A 19447-nucleotide genomic window follows, 5' to 3' on the forward strand; every position below is an offset into this window, starting at 1 on the left:
GCTATTTACAATTTGTACAGAAACCAGATGGCAGTCATAAGAGTCGAGGGGCATGAAATGGAAGCAATGGTTGGGAAGGGAGTGGACTGGGTTGTAGCCTCTGCCCGATGTTATTCAATCTGTATATTGAGCAAGCAATAATGGAAACAAAAGAAAAAATTGGAGTAGGTATTAAAATTCATGGAGAAGTAAAAACTTTGAGGTTCGCCGATGACATTGTAATTCTGTCAGAGACGGTAAAGGACTTGGAAAAGCAGGTGAACGGAATGGACAGTGTCTTGAAAGGAGGATATAAGATGAACATCAACAAAAGCAAAACGAGGATAATAAGATGTAGTCAAATTAACTCGGGTGATGCTGAGGGAATTAGAATAGGAAATGAGACACTTAAAGAAGTAAAGGAGTTTTGCTATTTAGGAAGTAAAATAACTGGCGATGGTCGAAGTAGAGAGGATATAAAATGTAGACTGGCAATGGCAAGGAAAGCGTTTCTGATGAAGAGAAATTTGTTAACATCGAATATAGATTTATGTATCAGGAAGCCGTTTCTGAAAGTATTTGTTTGGAATGCAGCCATGTATGGAAGTGAAACATGGACGATAACTAGTTTGGACAAGAAGAGAATAGAAGCTTTCGAAATGTGGTGCTACAGAAGAATGCTGAAGATAAGGTGGATAGATCACGTAACTAATGACGAGGTATTGAATAGGATTGGGGAGAAGAGAAGTTTGTGGCAGAACTTGACTAGAAGAAGGGAGCGGTTGGCAGGACATGTTTTGAGGCATCAAGGGATCACAAATTTAGCATTGGAGGACAGCGTGGAGGGTAAAAATCGTAGAGGGAGACCAAGAGATGAATACACTAAGCAGATTCAGAAGGAAGTAGGTTGCAGTAGGTACTGGGAGATGAAGAAGCTTGCACATGATAGAGTAGCATGGAGAGCTGCATCAAACCAGTCTCAGGACTGAAGACAACAACAACATTGCATACAACAGTGGGAAAACATAAAAGCCGACTATCTCCATAAATTTGTGAAAAATATTAAGAACAGTCTATTTCTCGGCACTTTTTAACAGTGTTCCACGCGCGTGTTTCACTACGGAACAGAAAGCAGTCTCAGCCATTTTCATACTGCTCATTAACAGAGCGACAATCAGAGCACAATGCTACAGAGGCTGTGACTGTACACGATTTTTGAAATAAAAACTGCGTAGCTAAAGCGTGATTAAGTAAAACGTTGATGGCTGTTAATGCATTTGAATATCTTAAAGTTTCATTTAACGTAACTTAGTAATAAGACCTCCAATACATAAGCAGGAGATACTTCCAAGAGCGTAACAACACCAGTGTACGTGTGCTATGGCTTCTGACCAATCACCGCCTTTGTGTTGGTTTACATCAGGTTCATTCTTATGATGAACGGGTTATAGTCATACGCTGTTTATGTAGAGGTTTGACGCTGTTAATCGCTATGCTTCGAACAGTGTAGTTGAGTAAGTAGTTCATCCCAAATCGCTCTCCAAGTGAGCGACGTAACAATAGGTCGTTGGAAAAGATTTTAGACAGCAAGAATACTTCGAACTGTCAAAGAACTTTGGGAGTTCCGATATTATTTCAAATTCTTTTAATCACAATAAAAATTAGATTTTTCAGAGGTTTACTAAATGATTTTTGTGATAGAGTTACGGCTTCTGGTTGTCAAATGCTTCAAATGGCTCTGAGCACTATGGGACTTAACTGCTGAGGTCGTCAGTCCCTAGAACTTAGAACTACTTAAACCGAACTAACCTAAGGAGATCACACACATCCATGTCCGAGGCAGGATTCGAGCCTGCGACCGTAGCGGTCGAACGGTTCCAGACTGAGGCGCCTAGAACCGCCGGGCACACCGGCCGGCTTCTAGTTTTCTCAGATACTAATACTATTGGTAACAGTTTTATATTTCACTTATTGTAATAAACTTGAGTTTTGAGGCATTATGTTCTGTCTCATCTCTGATAACATATTTCCTGATATTTGCAACTTGGTATGTTAGATTAGATCTGAAATGATTGTCACGCATAGCAGTTTTCTCTAGTCGTGACTTGTAATAGTTCTTTAAAGTCTAACGACTGTGCCGAAAAGGGATTAAAAAACCTGCAGCGAAATTACTTTATATTGTATGCCTGTTAATCAAGCGGAACGGAATTCAAGGCGTTGGGGTAGTTTTGGGCATGATAGTACAGTAATTGCTACGCCTCTCATATCATATTAAAACGGAATGAATACGAGCTTGAGATAGGACACCCCAACACATAACCTATATTTAAATGCTGTTCTACTGCAATATCTACTGACGAATAACGGAAAAGTTCTATTACGAGGGGACTTCAGAAAGTAAGTTAGACATGTCCTCTCACGCTGGGACCATTCCACAACATGAGTAGCGCGTTGTCAAAGGTATTTCCTGCAGAGAGCTTAGTGTTGCGGTGTGGACAACAGGCGAGTCAAGTGTGGAAGTGAAACGGCGCGGCAACTGGAAACGTACTCCACAGTTTACGTGCATGCGACAGTGCGATTCCTGTGCGCAAAACGTCTAAATTTCATGCGGATTCACTATGAAATATGGGTCAAATTTAATGTCGCTCCAGCAGTGAAATGGTGCCAGCAATTTTATCAAGGCCGCACAGACATTTACATCATACTCTGCAAGTCTCCTAATAGTGTGTGGCGGAGGGTACTTTCGGTACCTCTATCTGATCCCTCCAAACCCGTTCCCCTCGGGAGTAGTGCGTGGTCAATACGCGAGCTGTATTTGGGGGGAAGTAATGTGTTGTCCGCCTTTTCCTGAAAAGTGCTGTCCTGACATTTCAATAGTAAATCTCTCCGTGATGCACAAATCCTCTATTGTAATGTCTGCCAGTGGAGCTAGTTTAGCATCTCCGTTACGCTCTCTCGCCAGATAAACGATCCCATGACGAAACGCGTCGTTCTTCGTTGGATCTTTTCTATCTCCTCTATCAGTCCTACCTGATAGGGATCCCAGATAGATGAACAACACTCAAGAATCGGTCGAACAAGCGTCTTATAAGCCACTTCGTTCGTGGATGAGTTACCTTTCCTTAAGATTCTTCCGATGAATCTGAGTGTGATATCTGCTTTTCCCACTGTTTGTTTTAAGTGGTCATTCCATTTCTGGTCGCTCTGGATAGTTACGCATAGATATTTTACGGTAGACGCTGTCTCCAGCTGTTTGTCATCAATAGTGTAGCTGTACAGTATTGCATTTCTTTTCCTATGTATGCGCAATATGTTACATTTATTTACGTTCAGGGTCAACTGCCAGAGCCTGCACCATTTAACAATTCTCTGCAGGTCGTTCTGAAAATTGCTACTATCTTCTGGCGTTGCTGCTTTGGTATAGACAACTGCATCATCTGCGAATAGCGTTAAAGACCATCTGACGCTTTCTACTACATCATTTATGTATATTGTACACAGCAGCGGTCCTATCACACTTCCGTATGGTACGCCGGATATTACATTTACACCTGTCTATTTTGTTTCGTTAAGAGCGACATGTTGAGTTCTATATACAAGAAAGTCATAAATCCAACCGCATGTCTGCTCCAGTACTCCGTAAAGTCTTTCTTTTTTCAGCAGTGCGGGACGTTATCAAATGCTTTACTGAAATCAAGGAACACGGCATCAACCTGAGCGCCGTTGTCCACTGTCCTGTGGATCTCACGGAGGAATAGAGCGAGCTCAGTTTCGCAGGATCTCAGTTTATGGAATCCATGTTGATTTTTATTGAGGAGATATTCATTTTCCAAAAACGCCATAATTCTTGAGCATAAAACATGTTCCATAATTATACAACAGATTGTCGTCAACGATATAGGTCTATATCTGCGTGGATATGTCTTACAGCCTTTCTTAAAAACGGGAATGACTTGCACTTTCTTCCAGTCGTTAGGTACCTTTCGTTGTTCAACCGATCTACGCTAAATTAATGCTAGAAGGGGAGCAAGTTCTTTCGCTTAATCTTTATAGAATATTATAGGTATCTAATCTGGTCCTGACGACTTTCCATTGCTAAGCGAATGTAGCTCCTTTTCAGTTCCGCAATCAGACGTTGGTAATGCTAACCGGGAAGGAAGGCCACCAACTTCGACAACATACTACTGTGTCCATGCGATCGAGGAAAGACAGCGGTTCTCGAATGTCTCCGTGACCAAGGAGCGGATTGCCTTCGACGAGAAACTGAATGATTGGTAGAGAGTACCGACCACTGTTTACAGAGGCTTGGTGGTTATTTTGAAGCGTAGTATAGCATTCAATAAAAGTTACTTGACCTACCATAATAACGTGTAACTTAACATCCAAATTCCCCCGTACACACATTTTTTCTGCCAGTGATAAAATATGACTAAAATCTACGAATCACAGAAAACTAGCTGGCATAATGTAGAGCTAAAAGTAAGAGATTCAGAAAGATATCCTATTGTTACAGTTACCTCTCGCCAAACTACTGATACAAAGTAGAAAATAATGCTTTGTGCTTACCAAACGAAGAGCTTGGAGATAGGGTTAGCCGTAGCCTTTGGGTTGGAATTAGACTTATACACCTTGGAGTCCATGGCGCCGGTCGACTTTAGTCTTCTGCCTCCGCCGGCTGCGGCGCTGACTTCTTTCTCCTCCTGTCTGAGAACAGAATTCCGTTAGTACGCAGGCTTTCGAGCGAAGAAATTTGCTGTAAGGCTAATGGACTCGTACGAAAGAAAACCAGCACAGCTACCCAGCAAGATATCCCGAAGAGCATCCACGGTTTCTTAAGAACCTGCGCCCTTATCAAACTGGCGGCCACGGTGTGGGCGCGGTTTATTGCTATTTGGGCAGCGACGTCACCTGTTTGTGGAGCTTAACTTATGTCGAAGTCACGCATCACGCATAGGCAGTTTCCAGCTTTTCCATCCTGCTGAAAATTACGATGTTGCACCGAGGGAGACTGTTCAAGTCGACATCAAAAGTTTACCAATTACTGGGGGAGGCTGTCTGAATAATTTAACCAGCTAATATCAAAGAGAATTAACAGCTGGTACAGCTCATTATTAAGGCAAATTTTGTCACAGAACAAAGGAAGTTTCCGCGTTAAGACTCGTATGCGTCGCAGTCACTGATTTACAGTATTAGCAGTAATAAGATGAAACTCATGCATTATTTACTCAATCATGAAACAAGTTATGAGCATTATATTCAAATTCGACAACAACAGTGTTGCTTCTGGTATGCTAATGTCCTCACCCGAGACAAATACTTACTCGTAACGTCCTCATTGCCTGTTTTATGTATACGCTCCGATCTGTTTCCCTTTATTTTATTTATTTACTTTCGCTTCTACGGCTACCTCTCGTGTCATATAAGTTATTTCCTGATGCCTTAATACATGTCCTACAATCCTATTCTTTGTTCTTGTTAATCTTTTCTACATATTGCTTTCCTCGCCGATTCCGCGGAGAACCCTCTCTCTTTTATAATGCGATGAGACGTTGTGAAATTCAGAGACATGTTTTAGACTTCATGAAGTTCAAAGTGCGTAACTGCAAGTAAGTATCATGACGAACCTGTTAATGGGTTAATCCCATCTGAAGATTGCAGTCAGCTGCCGAAACCTGTAGCATGAACATTGCAGTTACTAAGCGATTGTCGGTAACAAGTCATTATATGTTCCCTAATGTCTTTGGCTCAGCTTTTTTGGTTACTCCAGGCGGAAAACGATAGAACAATCTGTACCAATAGTCAGATTCACCGGACATATATAAGAGATCCATCCGAGACCCATTAATTACGGATTTACTAGTTTGCCACTCAAGGAGCTGCTGGATGGTAACCGTGATGTTAGTGTATTAGTTGTGTGTGCCATTGACCTTTGTGTCACGATTTCAGGTGATTCGAAGATATCCCTTGAACAGCGAATTAACAGAGTGCTGGAGATCGTAGATGAGTGGTGCTCCTACAATAAATTATAGGCAGAAGCGAAGGAAACTGCATACATTTTATTAAAAGATAGCCTCTGAACAAGGAGTAATTAGACGTCTAACACACACGAGGTCGTCTGCAGAATCAGTGGATAGATAAAATACGGAAACATCAAAAACACTAAACGTTACCAGTCATAATGCGGTGTAGAGAAACAGTTGGAAATAAAAACATCTGCACTTCGTCTCGGAATGGACAAAAGCAGGTCTTGTATGGTTTTTAAGTTATTCTTAAACAGTTTTTCCTGTAACGCTGTGGCAAGTTCAGGTGACGACGATAAAGGTGGATGGCAAAAACAGACCACAAACGTTCAACAATATTGAGATCTGGTGACTGTGGTAGATAGGAGAGACGCAGCAATTCATCCTTGAGCTCACAGAAGTAGTTGTGGACAATGCGAGATACGTGAACAGGGCCACTGTCGTCTCGGAACACAGCATATCCATTGGGGGAAAAAACTTTGTACCATGGGGTGCATCTGATCAGCCCAGTATGGTCATATAATCCTTGACAGTAACGCGACTTTGCACAGTAAGCGTGGGTCCCTTGGAGTACCACCACACGTTCGCCCAGATCATTCGCGAACGCAGCAGTTTCACTATCGGAAAGTGCCAGAAATTCGAAACTGTGTGAAAAAATGCTCATCCCACCAAATGACTTTCTTCCATTGCTCCAAGTCCAGATTTTAGGCGTTTGTCACCACGTTTTTCTGTAAAGAGCATTTACATCATTTATTAGTTTTTTTTGGAATACCATTTCGCTTGTAATTACCTGCTTCTGAATCTCCCTTGTGTTGTTTCGGTGCCGACAGGATTCGCGAGTGCGACTTTTAGTTCTGCACTGACTTCTACAGCTGTCGTTCTGCTATTTTTCTTCACAGTCCTTTTCAATGAATGTCTGTCACGGTCACTCAACACACTCTTTCGTCCGTGTTGAGTGTTAGTGGGGGACGACTTTCCGCTTTCCGTGTATGTGGTATATATATTAGATATGGTGCCTCTTGAAGCACCAAACACTTCATCTGCTTTGGTTACGGATGCACCCACCATACGAGCACTAAGAATTTGCCCACGCTGGAGTCCACTTAGCTACAACATTTAAAAAACTACAAAGAACACTGCTTTGACTGAACCATAATCGCAGTTTGCGAGTTCGTTCTTAATTGAACGCTGCTGTAAATCGTCAGCGCGGTATCTCAAACACTGCACAGCAGTAATTAAAAAGCATGCTGTAGTATGTATTCACAAGTAGTTGTCAGCTCTTCGAGGGAAGCACCTGAAATACGAATTCATAACAGCTAGATGCTGATGCCTCCAGTCTACACATGAGGTGCATATGCGGTTGAAGATTTCATATTCAGTTTACGGAATTGGTTTTGAAAATAAAGTAAACTGATTTCTCAAATCGCACGGCTCTTTGGGGATACTCATTGTTAAAAATTAGTTTATATGACACTGGAGCGAGCACTAGTAACATCACAGAAAGCAGTGCGGCTATATAAGGACGATAGCAGCAACCAAAACAGTCACCACTTGACAACAGCAGAGACCTACAGGATTTTAAACCATTTAACACGGCTGGAAGCTCGAGTGAATTTTATTAAATACAGTTTTTTTTTGTCTCATAGGTTGTGTGGCCATTTATATACACTCATTGTAAGACATTGATGGCATACGTAAATAAAGCGATCGAAATGAGGTAACGCCTGATATGTATGCAACACACGTAACATACAAGCAACACGGTTACGATCTTAACTGACCACGGCAACTTGGAAAAATATACTTACTTATGATGGCCTATAATAGCCTACATTAGTTTTACAATTCAGTTCATAAGTCTTACAAAGATCTACAAAACCACTTGTGTGAGATCCTAATTGTGGTCTTCGGTATGTTCATTGTTCAGATCAGGAGAAGAGTTATTGCGGAGTAGCTATGTAAGAGACAATGCGAAGGTTGAAGCAGTCACTGGGAGCCGATCTGCGATTACCTGCATTAGGAAAGACGGAGGATGTGGGACAATACGAAGACTGGTGTAAGGATACAAAAAACCGCCTCATGTGTCACAGAAAGAAGCCTCATGAAATAAAATACCAGCAGTCATCCTGGGGTATGGTCAACTTCGTCACTAGGAAAAGGCCAACCGCACCGGCCCTTGTGAAGAATGTAGAGCATATAACAAAAAATATTGTGTGTGATTCACAAAACACAAGATTTTCGATTCCAGAGTTAACAGAGCAAAATCAATGCAGAAAGACGTGTTGCATGGTAAGAGTGTTGGTTGGTTGATTCGGAAAAGAGGAGCAAACAGCGAGGTAATCGGTCCCATCGGATTAGGGAACGATGGAGAAGGAAGTTGGACGTGCACTTTCAGAGGAACCATTCGGGCATTTGCCTGAAGCGATTTAGAGAAATCACGGGAAACCTAAATCAGCTTGGCCGGATTAGGGTTTGAACCGTCATCCTCCCGAATGCGAGTCCAGTGTGCTACCCATTGCGCCATCTTGCGTATGAGATTGTGTGTTATACTGAAGGCTATGATGCCTTGTATAAGCAACAAGATAGCTTATCCACAAATTAGCTGCTCACGTTGTTGTTGTGGTCTTCAGTCCTGAGACTGGTTTGATACAGATCTCCATGCTACTCTATCCTGTACAAGCTTCGTCTCCCAGTACCTACCGCAACCTACATCCTTCTGAATCTGCTTAGTGTATTCATCTCTTGGTTTCCCTCTACAATTTTTACTCTCCACGCTGCCCTACAATACTAAATTGGTGATCCCTTGATACCTAGACTATGTCGTACCAGCCGATTCCTTCTTCTAGTCAAGTTGTTCCACAAATTTCTCTTCTCTCCAATTCTATTCAATACCTCCTCATTAGTTACGTGATCTACCCATCTAATCTTCAGCATTGTTCTGTAGCACCACATTTCGAAAGCTTCTATTCTCTTCTTGTCTAAACTATTTGTTGTCCATGATTCACTTCCATACATGGCTACACTCCATACAAATACTTTCAGAAACGACTTCCTGACACTTAAATCTACACTCGATTTTAACAAATTTTTCTTCTTCAGAAACGCTTCCTTGCCATTGCCAGTCTACATTTTATATCCTCTCTACTTCGACCATAAGTTATTTTGCTCCCCAAATATCAAAACTCAATTACTACTTTAAGTGTCTCATTTCTAATCTAATTCTCGGAGCATCACCCGATTTAATTCGACTACACTCCATTATCCTCGTTTTGCTTTTATTGATGTTCATCTTATCTCCTTCTTGCAAGGCACTGCCCATTCCGTTCAACTGCTCTTCCAAGTCCTTTGCTGTTTCTGAGAGAATTACAATATCATCGGCGGATCTCAAAGTTTTTATTTCTTCTCCAAGGATTTTAATTCCTACTCCAAATTTTTCTTTTGTTTCCTTTACTGCTTGCTCAATATACAGATTGAACAGCATCGGGGAGCGGCTACAACCCTGTCTCATCCCTTCCCAACCACTACTTCCCTTTCATGCCCCTCAACTCTTATAACTGCCATCTGGTTTCTGTACAAATTGTAAATAACCTTTCACTCCCTGTATTTTACCCCTGCTACCTTCAGAATTTGAAAGAGAGTATTCTAGTCAACATTGTTAATAGCGTTCTCTAAGCCTACGAATGTTAGAAAAGTAGGTTTGCCTTTCCTTAATCTTTCTTCTCAGGTAAGTTGTAGGATCGGTATTGCCTCACGTGTTCCAACATTTGTACAGAATCCAAACTGATCATCCCCGACGTCGGCCTCTAGCAGTTTTCAATTCGTCTGTAAAGAATTCGTGTTAGTATTTTGCAGCCGTGGCTTATTAAACTGATAGTTCGTTAATTTTCACATCTGTCAACTCCTGCTTTCTTTAGGATTGGAATTATTATATTCTTCTTAAAGTGTGAGGGTATTTCGCGTGTCTCATACATCTTGATCACTAGATGGTAGAGTGTTGTCGGGGCTGGCTTTCCCAAGGCTATCAGTAGTTCTAACGGAATATTGTCTACTCCCGGGGCCTTGTTTCGACTTAGGTCCTTCAATGCTCTGTCAAACTCTTCACGCAGTATCATATTTCCTAATTTCATCTACATTCTCTTCCATTCCTATAACATTGTCCTCAAGAACATCGCCTTTGTATGTATACTCCTTCCACCTTTCTGCTTTTTCTTCTTTGCTTAGAACTGGATTTCCATCTAGCTCTTCCTATTCATCCAAGTGGTTCTCTTTTCTCCAAAGGTCTCTTTAATTTTCCTCTAGGCAGTATCTATCTTACCCCTAGTGATATGCGCATCTACATCCTTACATTTGTCCTCTAGCCATCCATGCTTAGCCATTTTGCAGTTTCTGTCGATCTCATTTTTGAGACGTTTGTATTCCTTTTTGCCTGCTTCACTTACTATATTTTTATATTTTCTCTTTTCATCAATTAAATTCAATATCTCTTCTGTTACGCAAGGGTTTCTATTAACCCTCGTCTTTTTACCTACTTGATCCTCTCCTACCTTCACTGTTTCATCTCTCAAAGCTACTCATTCTTCTTCTACTGTATTTCTTTCCCCCATTCTTGTCAATCGTCCCCTAATGCTCTCCCTGAGCTTTCTACAACCTTTGGTTCTTTCAGTTTATCCAGGTCCCATCTCCTTAAATTCCCACCTTTTTGCAGTTTTCTTCAATTTTACTCTACAGTTCATAACCAATAGATTGTGGTCAGAGTCCACATCTGCCCCTGGAAATGTCTTACAATTTAAAACCTGATTCCTGAATCTCTGTCTTAGCATTATATAGTCTATCTGAGACCTTCCAATATCTCCTGACTTCTTCCATGTATACAACGTTCTTTTATGATTCTTGAACCAAGTGTTAGCTGCTCACATACATTGCATATCTATTATGCACAAGCTGACTGCTGAACAGCGCAGAGATTGGAGAGAGAGAACTCGTAAGATTCGGTGATACAGACTCCCACAACGGCGCCACAAGGTAGAACTACCAACATATACACTACTACGTCACAGAAGACCTAACGTTACAGAGGACGTAACCATTTGACTTGGATAATTTACTATCCTAGGTCTTTCCTTGGCACAAACTGTGACGCCGTCCTCGAGCTGGTTATTTGGGAAATAGCTTAATGAATGAGGACTGGTCTGAGTCAGAGGAGGAGCTAAATGGTGGTAGGGGAGCTATGCATATATTGTACTGTCATAATTTGTACCACTGCTATAAAATTCCTACCTCTTTTACTAGGCGACATTTAGTGAGGCCAACCATATTGCCAGCTATAAGCTCTGTGTACTGATGGAAAGATCGTCTGAAGACAGCCTTGATTTGATGTGGTTTTCATTCAAATTTTTGTGTGCGTGGCGAAGAGAATTATTGTTATAAGATAAGCGTCGACACTATGTTTCATTTATGAGTGAATACACAAGGTGTCAATTATTGAACTATATGGAAAAAAGGTAAATTAGTTAAAAACTACGGCGTGCACACACTTTGTTCAACATGTAATCGTCACTACTACAGATATTCGGATATATGTCATGACATGTTCGATATGCCTGCCATCAAAAAGGAGTGACATCTGTTCATATCCGGAGAATATGGCGACTAATCGAGTGCCATGCCAGTGGCGTTCCCCAAAGTGTCCCTCCAGAACATCAAGCACTCTCCTGCTTCGATGGGTTCGAGCTCCGTCTTGAATGAACAACATATCGTCGAAATCAGCGTCACTTTGGATAATTGGAATGCAATCATCTTCCAAAACATTCACTTACCGTTCACTAGTCACCGTGCCATCAAGGAATATCGCACCCATTATTCCGTGAATGGACACTGCACACCACACAGTCACCCTTTGAATGTCAAGAGACATCTCGACCGCGAAATACAGATTCTCAGTCCCCCGATGGGCCAGTTTTGCTTACTGACGAACCCATCCCAATGAGAGTGGGTTCAGTCGCTATACCAAACCACGCGCATCCGCGTACTGATTCCCATCATACCCCGCGGCCAACAATGCAGTCTGAACGTCCTAACGCAAACCTTCAGAAGTTATGACGATTTTTTTTTTCATATAGTTCGATAATAGTCACTGCGTACATGAAGTAAACTTAGTTTTAAGGCTGTCATGGATCTGTATTCGCTGTAGTTCATTTGTAGAAAACTGACAAAGAAAATGTGGAGACCTTGCCTATAATGTGCCGCTGTAAGTTTCCGGTATTGAACCGGTAGAATTTAATAAACTTGCTCGAATAATGAACATCAAAAAATGGGTTTAGTATCAATTGTGTGACATAATGTTTACAATAATGTGATGAACATGCTGATGTGTTCGTTATCATATTTTATTAACTGGATAATTATCTGTATTTTGTCTTACACTATGGCGACAGAAAGGCTTCACTAGAGCGGAGCACAGATCGACTGCATTTAGTTCTAACGGTGTATATAAATAGTAATCATGGATTAAATGATTTTTCACCTATACAGACAAACAATTAACGGGCGCGATAAAAATTGAAACTCTAATTCCATAGGGGATATAAATTTGTTTTGCTCCATTACAGTGTTGAAAACGAGTTGCAAGAGAATATTCTTACACCTGACGAGATGTTCAGTTTAAACATGTAGGAAGTAATAAAACTTCAACTTTGCAGGACGAATGGATTTCCCCATTATTACAGCGTAAGAAGCCATGGCAGGCAAAAATGTGAGCTGAAGGTGTCCATCCAAGGAGTCCGAATCCAAGGGAAAAGTTGAAAGCTCCAGCAAAACTACAACAATTAAGCTGACAACAATTGAGCTGACGAACAACCTATGCAAAAACAAAGGTAACCAAAGGACATGAAAAGAAATCTAGAACCACAGCTAAACTCGTGATAAGAAAGTTTTTTGCAGACTGCCGGGAACCACCACTGAAACTCACTGGTCAAACAGTATAGCGAATTGTGTGAGGAAGACCGAATCGAAGAAATCCAAAATTTGAATTCATGCAAAGAACGCGGGGGGGGGGGGGAGTCAAAAAATTATTTTCACTGACTACAAATAGTGTTGCAAGAACAGTACATACCTTCAAGCTGAGGGACATAGTTTATACTGTGATACAATTTATGCAACCCGGGAACCAGATTCGTAATTTGTACCACTTGCCGACGTTTATAAAATAGATTTTTTTCAATCTTTCCATTCTTTAAATCAGATACTAAGAACAACGTCCTGCAACTGAGGAGAGCATTGTTAAAATGCAGCTGTAACTCACTGTTTAGGCTGTAATAAGTAAAATCTGAAAAGTGGTACAATTTAGGCAACTCTCCGCTATCAAATCCAACACATTGGGGACTCGTTGAGAGTCAATTTAAACTACAAATAGGATTATATAGAGATTATGAAACAGAAAAAGAACGTTTGCTTTAGTGTAATGTCGCACTTTTATTTTGTCAAACGACTACCAGTTTCGGTACATAATACCATCATCAGGCCGTCCTTAAAATATAGACAGCCCCTTACAGAGGGCGGACAATCGCAAACTCGCTACTGGTTAACTGGCTCAGTCCCCTTTGCAATGGCCACTGGAAATAGGTAAGTGTTAAGAAAGCTACTTAGTTAATTAGATTCTTGTCCCATGGATCATTTTGCCCGATAAATCGTAATGGTGTGGAACGAGTCATTTTGAATTGACATTGCAAATTAATTAGTACGTATGATTACATTCTGAAAATTTCCAAGTTTGTTTGATGCAGTTTGTACCTCTTTTAGCGCTAAAACCAACCTCAATGTGGAGTAAAGAATGTCATTTCTCCTTCGTAATGCAGTAGTCAGAACCCCACTCCATAAACAAATGTCTGCAAGATGATAGTGGGTGAGCACCAAAACAGCACGTTTTTGAGCAACGAAGAATTTCTTTCATAAAGACGAGTTACTCTGTCCGAACTGGCCTCGGAAGGCCCAACAGTACTGACCGATCGCCGTGTCATCCTTAGCCGATAGGTGTCACTGGATGAGAATATGGAGGGACTGTGGTCGACACACTGCTCTCGTTGTCAGCTCTCAAGACCGGAGCCACTACTTTTCAGTCAAGTAGTTCCCCAACTGGCTTCCCAAGGGCTGACTGCACCCCACTTGCCAAAAGCGCACAGCAGACCCGGACGGTCAGCCTTCCAAGTGCTAGCAAAACACAACAGCGCTTAACTTCGGTGACGTGACTGGATTTACCCCTGCGCCAGATCTGTTGGCATTAAGGTGAGTTACCCCAGAACATTATTCCTAATGACATTACTGAAAAAATATGTAATATACGTCAACTTAGTGATTTCTCTCTCCCCAAGATTTGCAGTGATGGTAAATGCAAATGTGGTTGAACTAAGTTGTTTTAGGAGTTCCAAAATGTGCTTTTCCAGTTTACATTCTCATCGATATGGACATCAGAGAATTTTGAAGTTGCAAATCCTATTTATAATTTCCTCACCATGTGTTGCACTTTTCACTGATGTAGTACCCCTAAAAATGCGAATACATTTTGTCTTTTTAAAACTGAGGGCGAGACCATCCACAGAAAACCAGTCAATGAAACTTTTAAGAACTTTGTTTTCCATTTCTTCCGTTTTCATGTGTATGATTGGACTGATTACAATACTATGGTCATCTGAAAAAAGGACTAATACTGCTCGTTGTTTAGTAGACGGAAGATCGTTTGCATGTATGAGGAACACGCACGTTTATTAACTTGAACATGGCTGCCTGCTCGTTTACCAAAGTAGGAGTTACATGTTATTCATTACTATGAAACACCTATGTGAGTACCGAGTTTTACAACTGTTCCCCATTGGTAAGGAACCGCTTGTGTATTATAAGGATGCAACTATGGCGGCACTAGATATGGACAAAATAAAAGTGCGAGTGTCGACTAAAGCAATTTTTTTCTGATTCAGGTGTTCGCAGTTCCAACCGATATCATGTCGAGACTACGCTAGAAGGAAATAACCAATAACGGTTACCAAGTACTTTCTTAAACAATAGTACCTAGGAGAATATGGTGGAGAGTGTTCTACAGCTGCGTCGTTATGGCGTTCCTCTCCGGAACGACAAGAAGAGGACGTTACACCTATTTCTAACGGATAGCAATAGAACATTTTTGAATAAAGTAGTTACTTACTGCACAAAACGATTATAGCTCCATTACTTTCCTTACTTCGTTCTTTTGTAAATTAATTTCGAGTTCAGCCAGATCTTAAAATTCATTCCTGACATTTCTAGTCACTTTATTGTGAAAAATATTTATAAATAGCATCTAATTATCCTTCGGCACTCCTCCTTCAAAGAGAAAACTCTCCACCTCCATACCGCAAGGCACAGATAGTACTGCGGTTAGACATCAATGATGCAACGTACGCTATCGGCAGCGGCTCCGATTCCGATCGGAAGAACAACATAATAAAATCCAGAACTAAATATTTGTACTAAATGCTACGCCACTCCCAATCGCAACTGTCTAATTCGACCTGCATTTTGTGATGGGCGGGCTAGCATCTAGTTGGAATAGAAAAAAAAGGTAAGTCTCCTTTGAGCCTGAGAACGCAGCGGAAATGGAGATCCACCGTACCATCCAGTTGTTTGAATATCCCCATATGCATCCAGCAAGAGATACTGTTTTCCATCACTAGTCCCAGACAACCAAGAACCAATGGCCTGTGCAAGTTCGATCCGTGGGTTGGCTCACGGTGAATAGTGTGGTCTGAACCAGCTGTTTTTCATCATTTGGCAGATTTTACTGTGTTTTAACTTTGTGAATTAATGCCGTTACTTTAGCAACAGTTGTAAATTAACCTGGAGCAGTGCGTGACATCTGTCTGTGTATGTAATCATTTGCCAGTGTCATCGTTAGTATATCGTACTGTTTGGGGACCAACCTAGAAACTATCCTCACGAGCGTGAAAAAATACCAAAAACCAATTGTCAAGCTCGCGAGTGTATCAGACAAAAGATCGTTTATTACCTGCTTGGATTCAATAGGTATTTGGTTCACACCCCTGCTCCATAAACTAGCGTATTGTACATTAATCTATTCGAACATGACAATACGGGGTGTTACAAAAAGGTGCGGCCAAACTTTCAGGAAACATTCCCCACACACAAAGGAAGTAAATATGTTAGGTAGCCATGTGTCCGGAAACGCTTACTTTCCATGTTAGAGCTCATTTTATCACTTCTCTTCAAAACACATTAATCATGGAATGGAAACACACAGCAACAGAACGTATTATGCAGCCCTGGAGAATGGCGTATTGTACCACAGCAGTCCACAATACGAGCACGAAGGGTCTCCACATTTGGTACCGGGGTTGCGTAGACAAGAGCTTTCAAATGCCCCCATAAATGAAAGAAAAGAGGGTTGAGGTCAGGAGGGCGTGGAGGCCATGGAATTGGTCAGCCTCTACCAACCCATCGGTCACCGAATCGGTTGTTGAGAAACGTACGAACATTTCGAATGAAATGTGGAGGAGCTACATCGTGCATGAACGACATGTTGTGTCGTACTTGTAAAGGCACATGTTCTAACAGCACAGGTAGAGTATCCCGTATGAAATCATCACAACGTGCTCCATTGAGTGTAGCTGGAAGAACGAAACTAAAATGAGCTCTAACATGGAAATTAAGCGTTTCCGGACTCAAGTCCACATAACATCTTTTCTTTATTTGTGTGTGAGGAATGTTTCCTGAAAGTTTGGCCATACCTTTTTGTAACACCCTGTATACATAAAGACAACTTCGGCTTCCCAAGTGATGGTATACATCAGTCCACGTCTTAAACGTGGTGTTGGGCTAGAAAACGCTGAGATAACTGATTAAACGACTTAAGCCGCTTTGGAAATGATGACCATTGGGAATAGATTAAGCTTGATGCAATCTCCGTAACATGTGAAGTCATTTAACTTCAGAATTCCCGTGTAATAATACACTCCTGGAAATTGAAATAAGAACACCGTGAATTCATTGTCCCAGGAAGAGTCAACTTCATTGACACATTCCTGGGGTCAGATACATCACATGATCACACTGACAGAACCACAGGCACATAGACACAGGCAACAGAGCATGCACAATGTCGACACTAGTACAGTGTATATCCACCTTTCGCAGCAGTGCAGGCTGCTATTCTCCCATGGAGACGATCGTAGAGATGCTGGATGTAGTCCTGTGGAACGGCTTGCCATGCCATTTCTACCTGGCGCCTCAGTTGGACCAGCGTTCGGGCTGGACGAGCAGACCGCGTGAGACGACACTTCATCCAGTCCCAAACGTGCTCAATGGGGGACAGATCCGGATATCTTGCTGGCCAGGGTAGTTGACTTACACCTTCTAGAGCACGTTGGGTGGCACGGGATACATGCGGACGTGCATTGTCCTGTTGGAACAGCAAGTTACCTTGCCGGTCTAGGAATGGTAGAACGATGGGTTCGATGACGGTTTGGATGTACCGTGCACTATTCAGTGTCCCCTCGACGATCACCAGAGGTGTACGGCCAGTGTAGGAGATCGCTCCCCACACCATGATGCCGGGTGTTGGCCCTGTGTGCCTCGGTCGTATGCAGTCCTGATGGTGGCGCTCACCTGCACGGCGCCAAACACGCATACGACCATCATTGGCACCAAGGCAGAAGCGACTCTCATCGCTGAAGACGACACGTCTCCATTCGTCCATCCATTCACGCCTGTCGCGACACCACTGGAGGCGGGCTGCACGATGTTGGGGCGTGAGCGGAAGACGGCCTAACGGTGTGCGGGACCGTAGCCCAGCTTCATGGAGACGGTTGCGAATGGTCCTCGCCGATACCCCAGGAGCAACAGTGTCCCTAATTTGCTGGGAAGTGGCGGTGCGGGCCCCTACGGCACTGCGTAGGATCCTACGGTCTTGGCGTGCATCCGTGCGTCGCTGCGGTCCGGTCCTAGGTCGACGGGCACGTGCACCTTCCGCCGACCACTGGCGACAACATCGATGTACTGTGGAGACCTCACGCGCCACGTGTTGAGCAATTCGGCGGTACGTCCACCCGGCCTCCAGCATGCCCACTATACGCCCTCGCTCAAAGTCCGTCAACTGCACATACGGATCACGTCCACGCTGTCGCGGCATGCTACCAGTGTTAAAGACTGCGATGGAGCTCCGTATGCCACGTTAAACTGGCTGACACTGACGGCGGCGGTGCACAAATGCTGCGCAGCTAGCGCCATTCGACGGCCAACACCGCGGTTCGTGGTGTGTCCGCTGTGCCGTGCGTGTGATCATTGCTTGTACAGCCCTCTGGCAGTGTCCGGAGCAAGTATGGTGGGTCTGACACACCGGTGTCAATGTGTTCTTTTTTCCATTTCCAGAAGTGTAGTTCTGCTCTCGTGTTGTTGGCAGAAGAAGACAGCATGGTATTTGTTATGTTTGAGAGATTTTCCAACAATCAAGAAATTAAGATGACGAGTAAGAAACTCAGGAAACTCTTATATTTTTTGAAGACAGTGATTACTCGCGTTTTTATAATTACCATCACATCCAGATTTCCTAACAAACAAGTACTGAGTGAGCAATGAATAACGACTATTCGCTTTACAGTATGATCTTTCCGCAAGTAACATGAAGACGTACATCAACCTCCTAGACGAAGCAACAAAGAGAGATATGGAACTTTTATTGCCCTGGGCGAACAGTCATTGAGCTTTAGTGACTTGGCAAAATGTGAAAAGGCTTCCAGCCACACCTACGCGCCGGCTACGCGGACTAGGCCAAGAGTGTCATAAATTACTCTTATCAGAAAACCGCAAATGGGGATCCTTCAGGCAGTTGTAGGCCGTAAAACCGGGTTTGGGCGGATATATTCCTCACAGCCCACGGCCGTACTCAAAGCAGCCGCTTCGGGTCCCAGCAGTCATTTCTCCTTAGACGGGCTTTTGGGGTGAGTTACGACAGTCTCGTATGGCGACAGGTTATGACGACAGGTATTGTCGGATCCTCTTTTGCGTGCGAAATGTGCAGCTTCTACACCCACATACATTTACCAGCGTTTGTAAAAATTTCGAAAGAAGTGGTAAGGAAACACTTCAACGTTTTTATGTGATTAGCATGTCAGCTGTTCGAATCTTTTTTGACGATTAACAAATAGTTTTTCTAATCGGAGTAATTACTGCTTACTTCATCACATTTAGAAAATCAGCGAAGAAACTTGCAGTGTCAGTCAGAGATTTTGAAATGGATTTCATCACCGATCGTCGTAGCATTTGACTAGTTTGAGCTTGTCCCCAGTGATCGAATGAACCCTTTGAGAGACAGTCAAACACAGAGACGTGGATTAAATGTATTTGACTGTGACAGAATTGTCCGACAAAGGCGGAATTTTTTCGCCTGGACAAAACAGTGATCGTGT

At 42.5% G+C, this 19447-nt stretch overlaps 1 protein-coding gene across 2 annotated transcripts in view; it reads right to left on the reverse strand.

Annotated features, from left to right (window-relative positions):
• The window catches only part of LOC126334845 (ATP-binding cassette sub-family C member 4-like), a 357709-nt gene that overhangs the window by 276742 nt on the left and 61520 nt on the right, over nt 1-19447 (reverse strand). The window contains exon 2 of one of the 2 annotated variants that reach the window (XM_049997512.1): nt 4546-4683. In XM_049997512.1, the coding sequence (XP_049853469.1) occupies nt 4546-4619 (74 nt within the window). In that variant the 5' untranslated portion in view covers nt 4620-4683. The remainder of the gene's footprint in view (nt 1-4545; nt 4684-19447) is intronic. The other variant, XM_049997513.1, reaches the window with a different exon arrangement.

This window comes from Schistocerca gregaria, chromosome 2 (assembly GCF_023897955.1).
Source record: "Schistocerca gregaria isolate iqSchGreg1 chromosome 2, iqSchGreg1.2, whole genome shotgun sequence".
Classification (NCBI taxonomy): domain Eukaryota; kingdom Metazoa; phylum Arthropoda; class Insecta; order Orthoptera; family Acrididae; genus Schistocerca; species Schistocerca gregaria.